This window comes from Pongo abelii, chromosome 9, assembly GCF_028885655.2.
Source record: "Pongo abelii isolate AG06213 chromosome 9, NHGRI_mPonAbe1-v2.0_pri, whole genome shotgun sequence".
NCBI lineage: Eukaryota > Metazoa > Chordata > Mammalia > Primates > Hominidae > Pongo > Pongo abelii.
The window spans coordinates 68,430,955-68,453,894 of NC_071994.2; the positions used below are offsets into that span (position 1 = coordinate 68,430,955).

Here is a 22,940-nt window from a genome sequence, read left to right on the forward strand (position 1 = left end):
ATGACATAAAGTTTCAGACTCCGTTGTGCTTTGCTCCAGACCCAGACAACTCTTGGTCGGATGGTACGGAGGTGAGGGCCGTCCAGTTTGGGGGCCAACTTCTCGTCCCTGCTGCCCCCGGCCCCCGCCTCCCTCACCCCTGTCCCCCACCCTCCCTCACACACTCTCGGCGCGGCTTTCTCGCTGCCTCCGGCGCCTCCGAGCGCTCCCCTCCGCCGGGCTCTAGCAGCCCACCCTCTCTGTCTTGGGTGGAGGCGCACATCCTCCACGCCCCCTCCACTCAAATCTGCGCTCCCTCCCCTCTCTCTCCCTGCAGCCCGGCCGCAGCCCGGGGCGCGGATGCCTGCCCGCCGCCCGCCCTCTCTGCAGGAGCGGCTCCTCTTCCGGGCCGCGCGGCTCCCGGCGAGACCCCATCTAGGCGCCGCGCCCGGCCCGGCTGGGGAGCGCAGAGGTAAGCGCCTCCGGGCCGGGTGGCCCCGGTTCCTGCGTGCCGCGCCCGGTCCCGCCCCTGCCCTCCCAGCCCTTCTCCCTCTGCTCCCGACTCCCGGCCCCGGCGGCGGTGTCCAGCTCCGTGAGTACGCGCGTGGGGGCCGCCGCAGGCGCAGAGGAGCGGGGCTGGTGGGGTCCGCCCTCCCAGGCAGTCAGTAGCGGCCTGCTCTGCTTTCCGGCCCGGCGGGGGCCGCGCGGTTGGGGGTGGGGAACCTCGCGGCCAGGGTCCGGCGGTGAAGAGCTGCCTAGTGCCGAGCGGAGACCCGACCTCGGGACGTCCTGGGAGCGGGCTCTGCGCACCGCCTCGCCTCTCGGTGGCGGCATTCGAGCTCCTACCTGGAGCTGTTGCAGCTTGTATGCAGGCTCCTTGAAGAACGCGCGCGCGCGCGCACACACACACACACATACACACACACACAACACACACACACACACACACACGGAACTCAAACAAAGGAAAATTAACTTTGCATGCTATTACTGCAACAAGTTAAACTATGTTTGTGGATGGTTCACTTTTTGCCCTTGTGCAGACACGCAGTAAGTATTAAAGGGTCCATACTCTAGTCAACGTTTATGGCACCTTATCCAATAATTTAGTAACTGAGTAGAGTTCAAGAGACAGTGTTTTCAAGTGTTTCTAAAGAGGGCTTATTGCATTTTCCTGGGATCTTTGTATGAAAGTAGTTGATGATTAATATGAATAAAATAACTTCTTCATTAAGTGAGAAAATTTGCCTTAGTACTGCCTTAGTCCAGCTTTTGCTTTTATTACCAACCAGGTGTTTCTGCTGTTTGGATAGCAGGGTCTTGGGAATGGCGAAGAGGTCATTATCCCACCTGCAAGACTGTCTTCAGCTACCTCTTAGCTGCACACATTGCAACTGGCCATTTTGGGATGGGGCCACAGGGTTAAAACCCAAAGGGCTGCATTGTTTTGTTTTAATATTTTTCAGAAGGTGAATCCCTTAATTGATTTTTTTTTTTGCCAGAATTAGGGGTTTCTAAAGGGTTAGACGTAGTCTAGGTTCCAGAAAGCTAATCCAAGATAGAGACTGAATTGTTCACAGCCTATCTCCCTTGCTGAATTAAGGACCGCACAAGGCCAGAACTCAAGAAGAGCCTGTTGAATGCATGAAGTGAAGGCTTCTTAAATTCTGCTGGTCTGGCAGAGAGTTCCTAGGTGACTAACATAGATGTAACCCTCCTTTTTATTTATCTGGCATATATTTTTTATTTAAAAATTTGTTTTTTCTTTTTTTGAGACGGAGTCTCTGCCGCTGGAGTGCAGTGGCGCAATCTTGGCTCCCTGCAACCCCCGCCTCCCGGGTTCAAGCGATTCTCCTGCCTCAGCCTCCCGAGTAGCTGGGATTATGGGCGCCTGCCACTACGTCTGGCTAATTTTTGTATTTTTAGTAGAGATGGGGTTCCCCATGTTGGCCAGGCTGGTCTCAAAGTCCTGATTTGAGGTGATCCACCTGCCTGGGCCTCCCAAAGTTTTGGAATTACAGGCGTGAGCCACTGGGCCCAGGCTATCTGGCAAATATTACCTTTGGAAAAACTCCCCAAGATATGGGGGAAGAAAAATTGTTCAAGTGTATGTATGGGAAATGTTATCCCCTAATTGGGCCAGAAGGGCACCCATTTTGGTAGACAACTCCAAGGCAACTCTTACCTTAAAAGTATTTTTTTACTGAACGCTTAGATTGGATTGGCTTGGTAATTAGGGAAATCCTTGTTCTTGAGTTTGTGGACTCCTTGGGGAAAGAGAAGTGACATTTGAGTGAAGGATAATTTCAGATCAATTGGCTTAGAACAGGAGTGTCCAATCTTTTGGCTTCCCGGGGTCACACTGGAAGAAGAATCGTCTGGGGCCGCATGTAAAATACACTAATTCTAAGGATAGCTGATGAGCTTAAAATAAATCGCAAAAAAAATCATAATATTTTTAAAAGTTTACGAATTTGTGTTGGGCCATACTCAAAGCCGTCCTGGGCGGCCCATGGGCTGCAGGTTGGACAAACTTGGCTTAGAATCTAAGAATGATAAAGCTCAAGGAGAAAATGATTCTGAGGCAGGGCGGTTTCATAGAAGAGGGGAGGGCCTTGAAGCAAAGTATGCTTCTGAAACTGGTGGAGAGTTGCTGGAGAAAGCTTTCAAGAGAATGGAGAGTAGACCATTTGGACTGGACCTAGAGAGAAAAGTAATAGCATCTGCTCTATGCCACCTGCCAGCTCTCTCTTTCATCCTTCAGTGTTGTGACATAGGTATTGTTGCTCTTGTTTTAAAGATGAGGGAATTCTTGTTTTTAAAAAGAGAAGATCAAAAAGATACGTAACCGGCTTGGGATGACACAAGTGGTAAAGTGGCAGAGCTGGAATTCCAATGCCTGGCTCTCAGACTAACGTGGGTGCTTTCACAGCTGCCTTCTCCAAAGAGCAGTGGGAGGTCCAGTGGAAGCTGAACTGTGGTCAGCTTGAATTCTGGCTCAAGGGCTGGAACTTTATCCTGTAGACATTGTTTAGGTTTTAAAGATTTTTGAGAAAAGGAGCTACGGGTAAAGCAGTGATTTTAGAAGATTAAGGTGACATCTATGTACAGGAATGTGACATGCTCATCACAAGTCATGTGCAAGTCATAATTCCTAATGAGGAGGTTCAAAAAGGGAATGTAGCCAGGATATCTGGGTGTTTCAATTCCTGTCTCACTTACCGTACCCTGCAGTGAGTAGCTTGGCTCACTGGGTAAAGAGCTAGTTGCAGTGACCACAGGGCCGCTCTGGATCAGAAAAGAGCTGAATCTTACCAGGCATACGCTGAAATGGAATGTGTATGTGGATCAATGCCACTGCTGGTTTGTCCTTTATGTTCCCCCATGTTTTGCAATGCTTTGGTTTTTTTCTTTCATGATTACCCTGAGAGGTAGATCAATGTTGTAATTTGTTTAAAAGCTTTTCCTCGCCCTAAACATCTTACGTAAGTTGATGTGCCTTTTCCTCTCATATTCTCTTATTTCTTAAAAATGCTGAATTTTGGCCAGGTGCTGTGTGCTCACACCTGTAATCCCAGCATTTTGGGAGGCGGAGGCAGGCAGATTGCTTGAGCTCAGGAGTTGGAGACCAGCCTGGGCAACATGGTGAAACCCCGTCTCTACAAAAAATACAAAAATTAATCATGCATGGTGGCATGTGCCTGTGGTCCCAACTATTCAGGAGGCTAAGGTGGGAGGATCCGTCACTTGAGCCCAGGAGGTTGAGGCTGCAGTAAGCCATGATCACGCCACTGCACTGCAGCCTGGGTGACAGAGTGAGACCCTGTCTCAAAAAAAAAAAAAAAAAAAAAGCTGAATTTTAAAACTTGGTACTAGTAAGGTAAAAGTGAATTTAGATTACCTTTCTTAATTATGAGAAAGATTAACATAAAATGTACATTTATTTCATTTTTTGTTATGGAGGAAAAACAGGAGGGCTTTGTAGAGTTCCTGCGTGGAGATTTAGAAGGGATAGGAAAGCCAGGATTTAGAGATGTGCAAAGGCCTTCCTACCCCTCCACATTTCTTATCAGTTAATTGTACTGTTCATGTATACAGCTTATGGAGCTTACAAGGACATTGGACATCCACATTTATAGCCAGGCCCTTTGATTCTCAGCAGATAATGGGCTCAGGAAGGGCAGCAGTGGGTGGAGACATTTTACTAGAATTAGTCTGCGGCTTTGAATACAATCTGGATTTCTTGCTATTTCTTGTGCAACCTGTACGCCGTTTCCTCTGAACTTGTTAGTGCTCTGGAGACTTGGTTGTTTGGCCAAGGAATATCCCCTAGCAGGAGGGTTCACTAAGGAGGGGCAGCTGACAGGCAGAAAAGTGACGTTTGTCAACTAAAGAAGTTTTCTTTTAATTAATGTTAGAGTCACCCATGGTTTTTTGTCAAATAAAAAATGTGAAATCAAAATATGATCTCAGTTCTCCACACCCATTTTTACCTTTAAGAGCCTCTCACACCTTGGAGAGCTTGCCCTACCGAATGGGGCTTTGATAGGTGAAATTATCACCAGGACCTCTACATGGGTCAGGATATGACTCAGCTTGGGTTCTGGACCTCTGAGGAATGTGACCCCTCTTAGTGTAGGGCATTTGGAGTACAAAAACCTGGGTTAAAGTTCCAGCTTTGCCATTTATTCAGAAGTTCCTGGAATTTGATGTTTGAGAGATCTCTGAGCTCAGTTTTCCTAGTTCTTCTAGATCAGGGTAATCCCTTAGGGCCAGATAGAGGTGGTCACACCCTGATGGGTACCTTGGTTCCTTCTCCCAGTTTGTATTTTGTGTCACCTGAAAGTCATTTTATTTTCTCTGTAGCCTCTGGTTATAGGTTATGTGGTCATTCCTCCAGAGAATGGCAAAGCTCATTGTTGGTTGGGGATCATTTGGTATGTCTTCCTGGGAGAATGCTCTTGAGCCTAGTTTTGAGAGTTGGGGCCTCAAGAAGAGACTTTGGCAATGCCCTTATTTAAATGTCAGAAGTGTTTGGTTACATTTTTGATGCATTGCTTGCATAGTTAATGTTTTTATATTTGGTATTTGTCATTTTAATAATTTATTAAACAGATGATTTAGGTTTTCTAAGATAGCTAAGAGCTTAGAAAAATAGGACTGCAGGTCGGGCGCTGTGGCTCACGCCTGTAATCCCAGCACTTTGGGAGGCCGAGGCAGGCGGATCACAAGGTCAGGAGATCGAGACCATCCTGGCTAACACGGTGAAACCCCGCCTCTACTAAAAATACAAAAAATTAGCTGGGTGTGGTGGCGGGCACCTGTAGTCCCAGCTGTTGGGGTGGCTGAGGCAGGAGAATGGCGTGAACCCGGGAGGCGGAGGTTGCAGTGAGCCGAGATCGTGCCACTGCACTCCAGCCTGGGGGACAGAGCGAGACTCCGTCTCAAAATAAAAAAAAAAAGAAAAAGAAAAATAGGGCTGCAATATCCTCTTTAAAAATAGTCTAAAATTATTTTTTAGTGGGGATGGCATTTGGACGATTCCCGGGACTGGAATATCCCTTTGATACTCAGATGTAATCTCCTAGTATGGTAGAACTTTGACTATTTTGACCTCCTCCACCTCCAAATATCCTTGACTCTTTCTGAAGAGATTTAATCTCTCTTAAAGAGATTTCACAATTTCCCTGGGAAACACTTTCTAAGGAAGGTTTCCAGATTGATGATCACAGATTATCTCCTTGTAGTTAGCTTAAGTTTTCTTTTAATGTTTCCTACTTTTACTGTTTTCCTATCCTTCTTCAATGCACAGATGTTCACAGAGTGAACAAATTGTCTTCCCTGGACCCTAAAGGCAGCTACCAAATGTACAGACTGTCCCATCTGTACCCATCCTTTCCTTCCCTTCCTCTGGCTAAACAAGCTGAGCTTTCTCTGTTTTCCTTAACAAGTCTCTCTTTTTAGACCTATGATTATACTTGTTGCTTTGTGTTTTGTTTTATGCAGGAAGTTCATATCAGATATGTTGGCAATTAGAGCTTTCAAACTGGAAGGAGCTTTTTGGAGTAAAATATATATTTTTTTTCTATCAGCATAAGTAATTGTGGAATATATGTAAACTCTGGAGATGATCTTTTAAAAAAAATTACCATGAAAAGAATTTTACTCAAGTCCTTTAAGGGCTTAAGAAGAATCCAGCCTTTGTGAGATTGCACTAAAAGTAACAGATTAGTCCAATTAAGGCCTTTCTAGAAGTCTGGGAATCATTTGTTTAAACTGGAATTTAGGATCTCCACGCAAATATGATAGAAATAATCTGCTTAACCCTTTGTTAGTAGCATTAGAAATAAGCCCCTTTTTATGGGACTCTTAATGATAAAAGGTCATAGTAATTAGAATATGCTGGGAATTTGTCCCTGTTTGTTAATGTTTTGGAAACTCCTTTGAGTAGGCAAGGGTCACTTTGGGTGGCTTTTTTCTTTCTTTGATGTGAAGTTGGGATCTTGGATGTAAATTTAGCTAAGAACAAGTTTGAATCTAGATATTTTTTAATTTTTTCCGTCTTGTTCCAGTCTTCCTTTTGGAGGTGGCTAACTAGAGTGGGGTAAAAAGTGCCTTTAATCAGAGTCAGTGTCCTGAGGCTGTCAGACACTGGTCTCTGGGAAATGCTCTGTATCACTATCATTTATACACTTTTCCTTTCTTGTGTCCTACAGTTTTTGAATATCTCCTGCGGAAAAAGCACTGGGGTGCGTACAGGCATCTGTTTATTCTCTTATTACCTTTTTTCAGTGAATATGCTTAATGTTAGGGGTTTGATGAATCAATGAGTGGATGAAGTTAAGAAATTAGATGGAGGCTGGGTCTGGTGGCTCACACTTGTAATCCCAGCACTTTGGGAGGCCAAATTGGGAGGATTGCTTGAAGCCAGGAGTTTGAGACCTGCCTGGGCAACACAGTGAGACTCCGTCTCTATGAAAAAACAAAAATTATCCGAGTGTGGTGGTGCGTGTCTATGGTCCCAGCTAAACGGTGGGCTGAGATGGGAGGATTGCTTGAGCCTGGGAGGTCAAGGCTGCAGGGAGCCGAGATTGTGTCACTGCACTCCAGCCTGAGCAACAGAGTGAGCCTCTGTCTGAAAATAACAACAACAACAAAAGAAATTGGATGGGAAATTAGTTTTGGATATGAGTGTTGGGTACCTCCTGATCCAAATATTGCTGTTGGGAAGCAACTGTTTTTACAACACTCTGGTCTCTGGGAGCTGAGGTGACCTCTGTTAAGGCTCAACATGTGGGGATATATTTTCTAGTGAGTAAACAGGGCCTAGTCAGTTATTTTTTCTATTAGTCATGTTGGATTACATTTACTGTTGCCGGGAACTCTAGTTAGCATGATATCCCCTTGAATTAGGAAGTGCCACTCAATAGCTGTCTTTCTCCAGGACTGCCTGGAGAAGCTTTTCTTGAAAGTCTGGTCTTGTCTCTTGAGCCAGGGATGGGTGCATTCTAAGTACTTAGACCCAAAAGGCTTCTTCTACTGGGTCCAAGTCCCAGGGGAATGGAAATTCTCTTGAAAATGGTATAATTGTATGGAAGGGGAATCAAAGCTTTGTACTTTTCAGTAGTCACTTCAATCTGTACATAGAGACCTGGAGATAAAGAAAACCCAACTTACAAATGAGTATTTGGTGCTGTGGGTTAACATGGAAAAATGGCACTTAAGTTCAAAGTGTATTAATTGAATCCTTCATGTCCAGTTAATCAGCAATATCAGTTGTGAGGATTCTGTTTTGCTATTTTTTCCCCCATTTGTGTATTACAGGTCACTCTTTTGAATTAGAATAGCACTCAGGACCACAGTGTTTGCATAGGAAGTGGCGTAAGAGGCAGGCCAGGTGCGGTGGCTCACGCCTGTAATCCCAGCACTTTGGGAGGCCGAGGCGAGCGGATCACAAGGTCAGGAGATAGAGACCATCCTGGCTAATACAGTGAAACCCCGTCTCTACTAAAAATACAAAAAAATTAGCCGGGCGTGGCAGCGTGCGCACGTAGTCCCAGCTGCTAGGGAGGCTGAGGCAGGAGAATGGTGTGAACCCGGGAGGCGGAGCTTGCAGTGAGCCGAGATCGTGCCACTGCACTCCAGCCTGGGTGACAGAGCAAGACTCCGTCTCAAAAAAAAAAAAAAGAAAGTGGCATAAGAGTCATGGGGCGTGGGTAGAGGCCACTTTATATCTTGTTTCGGAGGGCCATTTCAAACTTTTTAAAATTAATTAATTAATTTATTTATTTATTTTTAAAGACGAGGTCCCCCTATGTTGCCCAGGCAGATCTCGAACTCCCAGGCTCAAGTGATCCTGCCACCTTTACCTCCCAAAATGGTAGGATTAAAGATGGACCATTTTTAAAACCTCCATGAGTAGTTCAGTGATCAGAATTAGCTAGAAATAGCTCTGCTGAAAGGTATTGGCAAAATAACATCTAGCAGCCTTTGTCTATTTCAGGTTAGGTTTGTGCAAGAAAGCCAGTTTGGGAGCAGTATTATGTGCCCAGCTCTGTCTACATTTGAGTCGCCTACATAGTTCCCATGTATTTGTCACTATTTCTGGTCCCTGGAAGGCTGGGGTAGATCTCAGGATATGAGGCTCAGACTTGGTTGAAGCCACATCAAGAGCTGTGGTCCTGGTGGGTCAGCATTATTTTCTGCGGTTATCACCCAGGCTAGGCATGTGGGAGCATGGGTGGGTAGGACAGGGAAGAAAAACAAAAGACCAGATAGTTCTGTGGAAACTGAATAAATAAGTGAAAAAGTTGGCCAGGCACTGTGGCACTCGCCTGTAATCCCAGCACTCTGGGAGACCATGGCAGGTGGATCTCTTGAGCTCAGGAGTTTGAGACCAGCCTGGGCAACATGCTAAACCCCCATCTCTACAAAAATTAGAAAAATTAGCCAGGCACAGTGGCACATACCTGTGGTCCCAGCTACTCAGGAGTCTGAGATGGGAGGATCACCTGAGCCCAAGAGGTTGAGATTGCAGTGAGCCGAGACTGTGGCACTGACCTCCAGCCTGGAAGACAGAGTGAGACCCTGTCTCAGAAAAAAAAAAAAAAAAAAAAAAAAAAAAAGAGTGAAAAAGTTAACCTTTTTCCCCTCACTGACTTGGACCTTTGTTCTGTTGGAAACCCTTATCACTTGAGGTCATTTTATTTATGTATTTATTTTTAAATGTTTCATTATTATTATATTTTAAAAATATGTATTTTTTATTTCAATAGCTTTTGTGGTACAAGTGGTTTTTGATTATATGGATGAATTGTGTCTGAAATTTTAGTGCGCCAGTCACCTGAGTAGTGTACATGGTACCCAATATGTAGTCTTTTTAATCCTTCATCTCCCCTCCCTCCCTCCCTTCCTTCCCCTTCTGAGTCTCCATAGTCCATTATACCACTCGATATGCCTTTGCATACCCATAGCTTAGCTCCCACCTATAAGTGAGAACATATAGTATTTGGTTTTGCATTCCTGAGTTACTTCACTTAGAATAATGGCCTCCAGATCCATCCAAGTTGCTGCAAAAGACATTATTTCATTCTTTTTTTATGGCTGAGTAGTATTCCATGGTGTATTTATAACCACATTTTTTAATCCACTCATTGGTTGATGGACACTTAGGTTGGTTCCGTATCTTTACTGTTGTGAATTGTGCTGCGATAAACATACGTGTGCAAGTATCTTTTTGATATAATGACTCATCCTTTGAGTAGATACTCAGTAGTGTGATTGCTGGATTGAATGGTAGATCTACTTTTAGTTATTTGAGAAATCTCCTTACTGTTTTCCATAGAGGTTGTAGTAATTTATATTCCCACCAGCAGTGTATAAGTGTTTGTGTTTCACCACATCCATGCCAAGATCTATCGTTTTTTGACTTTTTAGTAATGGCTAGTCTGGCTGGAGTAAGGTAGAGTATTTCATTGTGGTTTTAATTTGCATCTCCCTGATGATTAGTTATGTTGAGCATTTTTTCATATATTTTATGGCCATTTGTATATCTTCTTTTCAGAAATGTTTATTCATATCATTTGCTCACTTTTTGATGGGATTGTTTTTTTCTTGCTGAATTATTTGAGTTCCTTGCAGATTCTAGGTATTTGTTGTTTGTCAGATGCATAATTTGCAAATATTTTCTCCCATTCTGTGGGTTGTCTGTTTACTCTAATGGTTATTTCTTTTGCTGTGCAGAAGCCTTTTAGTTTAATTAGGTCCCATTTATTTATTTATTTTTGTTGTTACATTTGCTTTTGGGGTCTTAGTCATAAATTCTTTGCCTCGCCCAATGTCCAGAAGAGTTTTTCCTAGGTTTTCTTTTAGAATTTTTATGGTTTCATGTCTTAGATCTAAATCTTTGATCCATCTTGAGTTAATTTTTGTATACCATGAGTGATAGGGATCCAGTTTCATTCTTCTGCGCGTGGCTAGCCAGTTTTCCCAGCATCATTTATTGAATAGGGTATCTTTTGCCAGTTTATGTTTTTGTTTGCTTTGTTGAAGATCAGTTGGTTGTAAGTATTTGGCTTATTTCTGGGTTCTCTATTCTGTTTCACTGGTCTGCGTATCTACATTTATACCAGTACCATTGCTGTTTTGTTGCTATAGCCTCGCAGTATAAGTCAGGTAACGTGATGTCTCCAGATTTCTTCTTTTTGCTCAGGATTGCTTTGGCTATTTGGGCTCTTTTTTGGTTCCATATGAATTTTAGGATTGTTTTTTCTAATATTTTCGAAAATGATGTTGGTATTTGGATAGGAATTGCATTGAATCTGTAGATTGCTTTGGGTAGTATGGTCATTTTCATGATATTGATTCTTTGATTTCATGAGCATGGGGCGTATTTCTATTTGTTTGTGTCACCTGTGGTTTCTTTCAGCAGCGTTTTGTAGTTCTCCTTGTAGTGCTCTTTCACCTTCTTAGTTAAGTATATTCCTAGGTATTTTATTTGTTTTTGAAGGTATTAAAAAGGATTGAGTTATTGATTTGATTCTCAGCTTGGTGGTTGTTGGTATATAGCAGTGCTATTGATTTGTGTACGTTGATTTTGTAACCTGAGACTTTACTGAATTCATTTATCAAATCTGGGAGTCTTTTGGAGGATCTAGACATCTTTTAGGGTTTTCTAAGTGTACAATCATATCATCAACAGAGATAGTTTGACTTCCTGTTTTCCAATTTGGATGCCCTTTATTTCTTTCTCTTGCTTGCTTGTTCTGGCTAGGACTTCCTAAGGTCATTTTATAAATATTCATAGTAACTAGTTGAAGGCACTGAGACTCCTGTACCTTGGTGGGAAGAACCCTGCTGGATGATTCTCTAGGTGTTTATTTGGGTTATGCCCATTTTCTTTCCCTCTTTTCTTCCTAAGTTTTGATGCTCCTGTTTTTCTGGGAATATTTTGGCTTCATTGTTTAGGCTTTTTTAAGGGCCATGGGGGAATTCTGGGGACAGGGGCAGGTGTGACATGTTGCTAGGTATGGGAGGTTTTTACAGCTTGAGAAATTTCCAGGAAAGAAGAGACAGAAAACTTTGTTCACAAAGCATGTGGACAGGAAGTCAGGTGGGAAAATGGCATGGCAGATGGTGTAACTTCTTTGGTCAGCGTGCCTGTCTCTGCCAAGATGGGATTGATAGGGTAGTGGGGGTAGTGGGGCAGTGCTGAGGATATAACCTATAATTCACATAATTCCTTGAAGAGAAGATGATTCTTTTTTTAAAAAGGAAGTATAGTGTCTTACATTGATTTCTTTGAAATATACATGATATAATCCATGAATGAGTATTTGCAAAATATGTGGCCGGGTGTGGTGGCTCACGCCTGTAATCCCAGCACTTTGGGAGGCTGAGGTGGGTGGATCACGAGGTCAGGAGATCGAGACCATCCTGGCTAACATGGTGAAACCTCGTCTCTACTAAAAAATACAAAAAATTAGGCGGGCGTGGTGGTGGGCGCCTGTAGTCCCAGCTACTCGGGAGGCTGAGGCAGGAGAATGGCGTGAACCCGGGAGGCGGAGCTTGCAGTGAGCCGAGATCGCACCACTGCACTCCAGCCTGGGCGACAGAGGGAGACTCCGTCTCAAAAAAAAAAAACACATTAGTGTTTATCTAACCCTATGCCAAGCCTGGTAGTAGATACACAATACAACTGAGGGAAAATGATAACCTGAACTTATAACGTATAATTGTTACCTAAAGAATGATATAAAGCAGTACATCATCAAGCTCAAAATTTTGAGTTATTGATACATACAGGTGGTTTGGAGCCCCAGACAAGGTTTAGGACGTGCAGGCTTATGGCAAGTCTTGGGCCAAATGGAGGCCTTTGGAGCTTTTGGAGTGCCCCAAGGGCTCAGTCTTCAGCCTGTTTCTTGTCTCTGTCTTCACTTTTCTTAGGTGATTCCCTGGCTTTGAAGTACTAGCATTTATGGAATGTTTATTGTCTGCCAGAGGCTGTTCTAAGGGTTTTATGTGCACTAATCTAGCATTCCAGCCAACCTTATAATATAGGTACTTTTATTATCCTTGCTTAAAGGTATAGAAACTGAGGCAAGAGATGGACCTTCTTGAGCTCACACAGCTTTTAAGCTGGAGAGCCAGGAAGTGACCTAGTTTAGGGGACCATCCAAGCCTTGGACTGGTTCAGTATAGCCATCCTCAGCTGGTCCTGGCTCCTCTGCTCCTGTCTTTGCAGTCTCTTTTCCACATAGCAATGAGAATATATATATTTTTAACCCTCATATGGAATGCTATCACACTTAGAAGTAGAATGCACATTTACTACCAAGTTCTTGTGTGGTCTAAGCCGCAGCTCTCCCATCTGCTCCTGCCTTCCTCCCATCTCTTCTGTCTCATGGCCTTTGCCTGCTCCTAGGATGCTCTTCTCCTTGAATATTGCTGGTTTGTCTCCCAGTTCATTTGAGTGTGGGCTCCAGTGTGCCACCTCAGGGAGGCCTTCTCTGCTCATCCTATGTAAAACTGCTCCGAGTCACTCTTTAATCCCCTCCTTTGTTTTTTTCCTAAAATTATATTACATATTTCTGTGTTTTTCCTGTCTGCTTTCCCAAATAAATAAAAGCCTTGAAGTTAGGGACTTGATCCATTTGTTTACTGATATCTTTACTTTTTAGAAGAGGACATGGAAGGTTTTCTTTAAATATTTGTTAAATAAATGACTAAATGGTATCTTTTACATTCATTTGCTGTTCATGACTTCACTTGGGTAAAAATAGTGGAGAGGAGAGGGATGTACAGGTGATAACTACAGGCTGGGTCCTAACTGGCTTTATGTTTATTACCAAGGCTTTGCTAATCATAACATGGCCAAGAAAATGCTCAGAAGTCTTGGTTGAATGAATGCACTGTGTAATTTCTTCTGGATTCCACACAGAGGGGACAGAATAGTGTGGGCTGAAGTGCTCAGAGAAATTTCTTGGAGGACTTGCAGACTTTGAAGGAGAGATTGGATTTGGTCGAGCATATAGGAATCGAAGAATACTTTTTTTTATAGGGTGAACTAGTCCAGTCTTTCTGCTTATAGACAGGAAATTGAGCCCAGAGAGGTGTAGGACCTGCCCAAAGGCACACAACTGGTTAGTGTCAGAACCACGTCTGGCATCCAGGTGTTTTGACTCCTAGTTTAGTTCCCTTTCTTCTACACAGTGCTGCCTTCAGAATCCAGGAGGACTCGGGGGGTTGGGGAGTAACTAGGGGCAGCATGAGCAAAGGCCCAGAGGCAGAAAAGATGTTGGCTTGTATGGGCTGGAAATAGGTGGTCCCATTGGAATCAGCAGGTTTTATAAAGGAGCCCGACGGAGACAGACCAGGCTGAATCAGATCCTCTGGGATCTTGAATGTCATCTTGAAGACTTTGAGTTTGGAATGAGTGAGAGGCATGTGAAAATGCTTTGACTGTTGTTCTGCCTTTCTCTACAGGGATGGTGACAGAATGGATAGTATAGAAAATGGATTGGAATTGAGGAGGAAACTAGAAGCTAAGAGGAGTTAGGAGGCCCTTGTAACAATCCAGGTATTATTGCTAAGGGCCTAGTATCATTTTAGTTATTTCTGTTTCTGTTTTTAGAGATTTGTGGTGGTTTTTGGAGAATATGACATAAAATTCTCAGGCAATATGTGTATACTCAGCTTTCTAATAGAGTTTGGGGATAAGAAGGAGGAGACCTGGTATTTTGCCTTAATTCTGTATGCGGCTGTAAATGAATTTTAGTATCCAGATGATAATTCTTCTAAGAAACCTGGGCCAGGTTAGGACAGGCGGGACAGAAGATAACATTATGCTGGTGTGAAAATAGTGATGGGGCTAAGTGCAATGGCTCATACCTATAATCTCAGTGCTTTGGCAGACTGAGGCAGGAGAATTGCTAGTTCAGGAATGAGCAGTTAACTAGTTCAGCAATGGTCTAGGAGTTCTAGACCAGCCTGGGTGACATGGTGAGACCCTGTCTCTGCAAAAAGTAAAAAATTAGCTGGGCATGGTGGCACACATCTGTAGTCCTAGCTACTCGGGAGGCTGAGGTGGGAGGATCGCTTGAGGCCAGGAGTTGAAGGCTGCAGGGAGCCATTATTGCACCACTGCACTCTAGCCTGGGTGACAGTCAAGACCTGTCTGAAGAAAGAAAAAAAGAAAAAAAAGAAAATAGTGATGGAGTGAGGAGGGACTGAAGGAACAGATGGAAATGAATGGGAGCAGCTCCCCAGAGAGGGCCTGGGCCTGCCTTTCTGTTGGGAGCTGCCCAATATAGTGGTTGGGGAGTCAGGCATCCAGGGACCTCCAAGCAACCTTGCACATTTTTTTTTTGGACACATGTGACCAGTGGAAGTAAAACCTGTCTCCTGGGCCCACAAATGCTTTGGACGGATAAGTTGTGCTCAAGCCTAGGCCCATTCAGGTAGTCCACATATGTTTTCAACCAGAGCTGATGAGAACAGATTGATACAGCCTGTACCAGACCAGTGAATTGGCAGTGTATGATACTTTAAAAATTTTTCCATACCCAGAAATCTTTTTCCATCTCTAACAAAAAACTTTGAAAGTCAGCATAAAAGTGAGAACACAGACTTTTAAATAATATCTTCCACTGGATCTGAAAGTTTTGGATGCAAGAAAAAAATTCTGGATCATTTAACATTCAACGGATATTTATTGAGGGGCACTTCTTAAACACCAGATACTGTGCTGGGTACTAGAGCTTCAGTCTTTTGATCATATTGCATCAAATGTTATTAATGGAACATTAACATTTGATTTTATTTCGTGTTAAGCTCTTTTAGCCCCAAAGGTTATACAGCTTTGTCCATAAACCTTCAGTTGGTTCAGGCTGTTCACTTATGTTTGTGTTCAGTTGTTGAATGTTTATGTGTAACAGGCAACATATGTTGGGTGCTCAGACAGTTTTGAAGATGAACAAGAATTGGAGAGGGTTTTCCAATTCTCTAGCTGGTTGACTGGAATTTACCAGGTAGATCTGGCAGCTGTCTAGTTTGCTGGGATTCCTCCCAGAGGAGAGTATAGTCAGCAGCAATGTATCCCTTTTCCTTGTTCTGTTTGGACTGGGCCCTTCCCTTTGCCCTTTATACCTTCTCCCTAATCCCTGTCTTTAAATTTGAGACAAATGAAAATTAGCTCCTTTGTATTAAGTTTGGGCAGCTCCATCAGGACAGCACTTCCCTGATGATGCCCTAAAGTTAGAAACCCTTCCAGGAGAATCTCTGCTGCCGTGTAATCCCAAAGAAGAGCCTTCTCGGCGTGCTGTTTCCTCCTTCCTATGAAAGTTGCTTTTGCCTACTGTGTGTATACAGGGTGCACAGCACTTGGTATTTCTCAGGCTCTTTGCGTCTGCCTGCTCCGTTGGCTCACTGTGGGGATGCTGGCAGGGGCATGGTGTCTTGTTTTCTTAGAATGAATGATGCAGATGAGTAGCCTCTCTAGATGATGGGAAAATTTAGCATGATCCATCATGATCCATCAGGCTAAATTTTCCCATCATCTAGAGAGGCTGCTGCTCAGAACAAAAGAGAGGAACATAAGATGGGCGCCCAAGAGGAGCGCTTTATTGAGCCTTTAGATTGCCAGCCCGAGCGAGATAGTCTTCCCCTCCTTGCTTGGCATCTGGAGCCAGCCAGCTTGTACACTACTCGTTTGAGGTTTGCTGCTCTCTTCTCTTCTCTTTTCTCTCTTCTCTTCTCTTTTCTCTCTTCTCTTCTCTTCCCTCCCCCTCCCTTCCCTTTTCTTTTCTTTTTCTTCTTTTGAGACAGAGTCTCCCTCTGTTGCCCAGGCTGGAATGCAGTGGTGTGAACACAGCTCACTGTAGCCTTGACCTTCTGGGCTCAAGTGATCTTTCCACCTCAGCCTCTTGAATAGCTAGGACCACTATGTGGGCCACTATGCCTGGCTAATTTTTTCAAAAAGATTTTTGTGTAGAGAAGCTGAGGCAGGCGAATCACTCGAGGCCAGGAGTTTGAGACTAGCCTGGCCAACATGGCAAAACCCGTCTCTACTAAAAATACAAAAATCAGCTGGGTGTGGTGGCACAGGCCTGTAATCCCAGCTACCCAGGAGGCTAAGGCATGAGAATCGGTTGAACCTGGGAGGCAGAGGTTGCAGTAAGCCGAGATCATGCCTTTGCACTCCAGCCTGGGTGGCAGAGTGAGACTCTGTCTGGAAAAAGAAAAATAATTTGTAGAGATAGAGTCTTGTCATGTTACCCAGGCTGGTCTTGAACTCCTGGGCTCAAGTGATCGTCCCACCTTGGCCTCTCGAAGTGTTGGAATTACAGGCATGAGCCATCATACCCAGTGGCTGCTACTTATTTGCACCTGTGAGCTCCTTTAATAGAAAACTACAGAATAGAAAATTATTTCCAACTTTCAACTTTAAATTGGTTCTTTTAGGCCAGGCACTGTGGCTCACGTCTGTAATGCCAACACTTTGGGAGGCCGAGGCAGGTGGATCACTTGAGGTCAGGAGTTTGAGATCAGCCTGGCCAACATGGTGAAACCCTGTCTCTAGTGAAAATACAAAAATTAGCTGGTCGTGGTGGTGCACACCTGTAATCTCAGCTACTTGGGAGGCTGAGGCAGGAGAATTGCTTGAACCCGGGAGGTGGAGGTTGCAGTGAGCTGAGATTGTGCACCACTCTAGCCTGGGTGACAGAGCAAGACCATGTCTCAAATAAATAAATAAATAAATAAATAAATAAATAAATAAATAAATAGGTTCTTTTAAAAATGTAATATATGGCCAGGCATGGTGGCTCACACCTGTAATCCCAGCACTTTGGGAGGCGAAGGCAGGAGGATTGCTTGAGGCCAGGACTTCAATACCAGCCTAGGCAACAAAGTGAGACCCCGTCTCTACAAAAAAAAAAAAAAAAAAAAAAATTAACTGGGCATGGTGGCATTCACCTATAATCCCAGCACTTTGGGAGGCTGAGGTGGGAGGATTGCTTGAGCCCAGGAGTTCAAGGCTGCAGTGAGCTGTGATTGTGCCATTGCAGTTGAGCCTGAGCGACAGAGTGAGACCTTGTCTCTAAAAAAAAAATTAAAAATATAGTGTTTGCTTTGCAGTACATTCTAAAAAAATAAAAACCTCACTTTCCCAACACCCAGAGATTTCTGCTGTTAAAATCTTAGTCCTCTCCTTTCTAGGTCTTTCTTTATGCATACGGATGTACGTATTTATATTCTTTTTCTACCAAAGTAAGATTATACTATACATACTGTTTTTTATTCTATCTTCAATTACGTTCACTTTTCTAATTCAGTAACTTTTTATTTTAACTAATACTCAGACCATATTCAGATTTCCCCATAGTCTTAGTCCATTCAGGATGCTATAACAAAATACTTTAGGCCAGGTAATTTGTGAACAACAAAAATGTATTGCTCACAGTTCTGGAAGCTGGAAAGCCCAAGATTTGGTGTTTGGAGAGGGTCTGCTCTTCATAGGTAGGACCTTCTGGCTGTGTCCTCACTTGGCAGTGGAGGCTAACAGGCTCCCTCAAGCGTCTTTCTTTTCTTTTCTTTTTGTTTTTTGAGACGGAGTTTTGTGCTCTTATCGCCCAGGCTGGAGTGCAATGATGCGATCTCAGCTCACTGCAACCTCCGCCTCCTGGGTTCAAGAGATTCTCCTGCCTCAGCCTCCCGAGTAGCTGGGATTACAGGCGTGAGTCACCGCGCCTGGCCGAAGCTTCTTTCATAAAGACAGCAATCTTGCTTATGAGGACAGAGCCCTGGTGATTTAATCACCTCCCAAAGGCCCCACCTCTTAATACCATCACCTTGGGGTTAGATTTTCACATGAATTTTAATCACGAAGTTTAATTAGCAATAAAAGCTTATCAGGCCCACCTCCCAAATGCGTCATGAATCGTCCTTCTCCTTACTGTCTTGCTGCCTCCAATCCAGCCAAAGTCTTGACCCTCTAATGCAGCTTTCATTTCTCAGAGTGCTGCCTCAGCGTGTTCAGTCTTCTAGGCTGCTGAACGAATGAGCTTTCTAGAATAGTTTAATTATGGTACTTCTTTGCTAAAAGCTCTTTGCTTTCTTATTGAGGAGTAACACAGTAAAGTACACAAATTTTAAACATATAGCTTAATGGATTTCAACATTTGCATACATTGTTATAACCACCACTCTGATCAAGATGTGGAACATTTCTAGCATCTCAGAAGGTCACCTGATGCCTCTTCCCAGACAGTATCCACATTCCTATCCCAATTACTCTTCTGTTATCATTTGTTTTTTCTTTTCTCTTATTTACTTGTTTATTTACTATTTTTGTAAAGGCAAAGTCTTGCTATGTTTCCCAGGCTGGTCTCAATCTCTTGGTCTCAAGCCATCTTCCTGTGCCTTGGTCTCCCAAAGTGTTGGGATTATAGGCCACTGAACCTGGCCTGTTTTACCTTTTTTTGATCCTCATATTAATGAACCACGAAAGCTCTTTATTGATTCTTCTTTGACAGGATAATTCCACCCTTTAACATGACATTCAGAAGTCTTTGTGATCTGGCTTTTACTTCAGTCCTCCACTTGCACCCTGCCTTTCTGCCATGCCGAAATTGCATGTAGCTTATCAGCATAGTAGGCGCTTCCATTTTTTGCACTTGATATTCTCTTGCCCACCTCACTTTATTCTTTGGCAAATTCATCCTTCAAAACTCAGCTCCAGGCAGAATCAAGGCCTTCTCTGCACTCCAGAAGCAACGATTGTTATAGGGAGTTGCTTTTATACCTATAACGTTTTTCTCCTCTACTGGTGGCTTTGGGCTTTCAGGAGCCCAGGGATGATGGGGCATTTCCCCCCTAATTAGTTAGTTGAATTTCACACAAGTAATTCATGGTCTTTCTAGAAAAATTGGAAAATAGGAAAAAAATCACCCACAATCCTACTACACAGAGATAATTATTGTTTATATATATACCAAAATATATATGAATACTTTAAAACAAATTAAAAAATATTCACAAAATACTAAATATTTGATATACTTTAATCTCCTGTTATTGTTTAGTTTGTCCCCCCCATGTATTTAAACTATTACAGAAATGCTATGATGAATATCCTTATGCCCATATTTTAGTGCAGTTCCTTGATTATTTTGGGGATTCCTAGAAGTAAAACGGATGAACATTTTTAAGGGCTTTTGATGTGCTTAGCCAAATTGCCCTCCAGAAAGTCTTTAACCTGTGTACACTTCTACTAGCATGAGTGAGAGTGCCTGTTTCCAGCCATTCTTGCCAAACTAAAAATAATGAAGATAATCAGTATTTGCAAATCTGATAAGATAAAAATGGTATTGCATTTCTGTTTTAATTTCCATTTCTTGGATTGCTATGGAGCTTGAATATTTTCTCATATATTTAATGGCCATTTAATTTCTATTTCTTTTATGATTTACATGTTTTTGTTATTTCATTTTTAAATTGACAAATAATTGTATGTATTTATGATGTACAATGTGCTGTTTTGATTTATATATATATATATTTAGAATGACTAAGTCGTGCTCATTAACATACATTACCTTACATTCCTATGTTTTTTTGGGGGTGAGAACAGTTAAAATTACTCTATTAGCAATTTTCAAGTATGTGATGTATTGTTATTAACTATAGTTGCCATGATGTACAGTAGATCTCTTGAACTTATTTATTCCTCCTATCTCTCTGAAATTTTGTGTTCTTTGACCAACATCACCCCAATCCTGTCCGCTTTCCAAAGGCTGATCTGTCTGAGAATTCAGTTGCACCCAAGGTGTTTCCTTTCTCAATCACTCTTCTCCCACTTTACAAAAGGAAGACATAGTCATTATTAATCTGGAGTCTTGCTGTTTGTGTGCCTGATGTGTGAGAGCCTCCAGATTAACAAGCAAAGGAACAATTAGGACTATTATTAGGAAAGTGAATGACTGTGAGTAGCAAATCCTTTTCTAAGTCAGATGGTTTCCAATTCTTGCTTTCAACAAAATTGAAGGCATTGTCAGTCGGTAGATAATTAAAAATAATTTTTGATTATAGGTCATGACATGATTTTGACTTGTGATTCTAAATCTACTGATATTGCTATAGCAAAATGTATTTCACTTCTCCCATTCAAGTACTAATGAGGCCTGACCCTGCTTAGCTTTTGAGATCAGACGAGATGGCACATTCAGAGTAGTGTGGCTGCAGACTCTCACTTCTGTTTAGTTATTTATGTGAACAAGGTTTCTTGGTGCTTACCACTATAAAAATGAAAAATTAATGCATTTTGAATAAAATTTTACTTTTTATGTTTAATAATAGTACCAATTTCTAAACCAATTATGTTTTGATCATTTGCATATTAACAATAAAGATGATGAAAACCCAATCCAGAAGAAGAATTTTTTTTTTTAACATTTACAGATTATAGCCTGGATGTGGTGGCTCACACCTGTAATCTCAACACTTTGGAAAGCCGAGGCAGGAGGATCACTTGAGGCCAGTAATTCGAGACCAGCCTGAGCCTGGCCAACAAAGCAAGACTCTGTTCCTACAAAAATAAAAAATAGAAAGAATTAGCTGGGCAATGTCGTGGGCATCTGTAGTTCTAGCTACTTGGGAGGCTGAGGCAGGAGGATTGCTTGAGCTCAGGAGTTTGAGGCTGCAGTGAGCTATGATTATGCCACTGCACTCCAGCGTGGGTGATAAAGCAAGACCCTGTCTCTAAAAAAATATAAAATAAATAGAATAAAAAATTGAGGTTATAATCATAGCAGAATTTAAAAATTTATGCATTTATATATATATATTTATATATATTAATATTATGCAGAATATTAATATATATATTGCAGAGAAGCATAGGTTGATCAGTAAAATATTTTGAAGCATAAATATTAGTATAAAATTCTGAAGAGGAAATAAAAGGAAGTAAGAGTTAACAAAAAGGCATAGTATAAAATGTATGTTCTTTAAATAGATGATCCACTATGGCATTTAGAGTCCATTGGATCATTTAGATTCATTTAAGGGAGTGATGTTGTATTTAATTTAAAAATGTAAATATTTATTTATTTATTTATTTTTAATAAAACATTTTTGTTGAGACGGAGTTCTGCTCTGTCACCCAGGCTGGAATACAGTGGTGCAATCATGGCTCACTGCAGGCTCGATCTCCCGGGCTCAAGCCATCCTCCCACCTAGCCTCCCAAGTAGCTGGGACTACAGGCATGCACCACCACACTTGGCTAACTTTTCGATTTTTTGTAGAGCTGAGGTTTCACTATGTTGCCTAGGCTGGTCTTGAACTCCTGAGCTCAAGCCATTCTCCCACCTCAGCCTCCTAAAGTGCTGGGATTACAGACATGCACCACTGTGCCAGGCCTATAAATATTTATAAAATGCCAATATTTAGAATATGGCAGAAAGTACGTCTTTACTACTGGTTGTGATGCAAAAATTTAAATATTAAATGTAAGGAGGGTAATATAACATTATTTTAAGGCACATAAGATAAACAGACATTTACAATGGAGTATGATACATATGTTTGACCAGAGGAAAGCAAAGAATGTTGAGGAGAAGATGCAAGGGAAGCCCATGGCCAGAGAAAGCAACCAAAGGAGGTGCCGTGGGAGCGGCATCTTGAGGGACTGTTGGAGTTGGCTTAGCAAACAGAGGAAGGAAGGCATTCTGGGAAGAGGGAGCGGTGTGTGCAAAGGGTCTGGAGGTAGAGAAGATCAGGATCAACCTTGGGGGAAAGCACAGGTGTGGCATGAGCAGGATGGTGATTTACGGCAGCCAGACAGCGTATTATTTGTGACAGGATTTGTGTATTCCATATGAGAGGAGGGCTTGGAAAGGAGAGGCGGTGGGGCTGGAGATCTGTGGAGGTAGCTGTTGCCAAGGCCCAGGCATGAGCAAGTGAGGCCAAGAATGACCCCTGAAGGGGTGCTTCCTTCCCAGTGACTGTTTTCCATCGTAGTAATCTTCTGGACATTTTTACAAATGCAGAGATTCTTATTTACATTCTGCTAGAGGAAGAAAATGAGGCCCACTGAGAGTCTGTTCCTTTTGCAGGTTTTGTACTTAGTAGCAATGGGCTGATTGGGCTTCGTGCTGCAGCCCAAGGTTCCACATTGGCCACATGCTCGATTAGGGCCCTTAGCTTGTTATTAAGATGAGTGACTCCAGCCGGGCACGGTGGCTCACGCCTGTAATCCCTGCACTTCGGGAGGCCGAGGTGGGCGAATCACCTGAGGTCAGGAGTTCGAGACCAACATGGTGAAACCCCGTCTCTACAAAAATTAGCCAGGCGTGGTGGCACTTGCCTGTAATCCCAGCCACTCAGGAGGCTGAGGCAGGAGAATTTCTTGAACCTGGGAGGCGGAGGTTGCAGTGAGCCGAGATCGTGCCACTGCACTCCAGCC

At 42.9% G+C, this 22,940-nt stretch overlaps 1 protein-coding gene across 7 annotated transcripts in view; it reads left to right on the forward strand.

Moving 5' to 3' along the window:
• The window catches only part of DENND2B (DENN domain containing 2B), a 173,206-nt gene continuing 150,266 nt past the window's right edge, over positions 1-22,940 (forward strand). For 2 of the 7 annotated variants that reach the window (XM_054523629.2, XM_054523630.2), the window contains exon 1: positions 220-451. Coding sequence is in view for 3 of the 7 variants with exons in the window: in XM_054523634.2 (XP_054379609.1) it covers positions 61-71; positions 317-451 (146 nt within the window). In the remaining 4 variants the exon portion in view is untranslated. Of the gene's footprint in view, positions 72-219; positions 452-22,940 lie in introns of those variants that run through there. The other 5 variants (XM_054523634.2, XM_063727858.1, XM_054523636.2 and 2 more) reach the window with 5 other exon arrangements.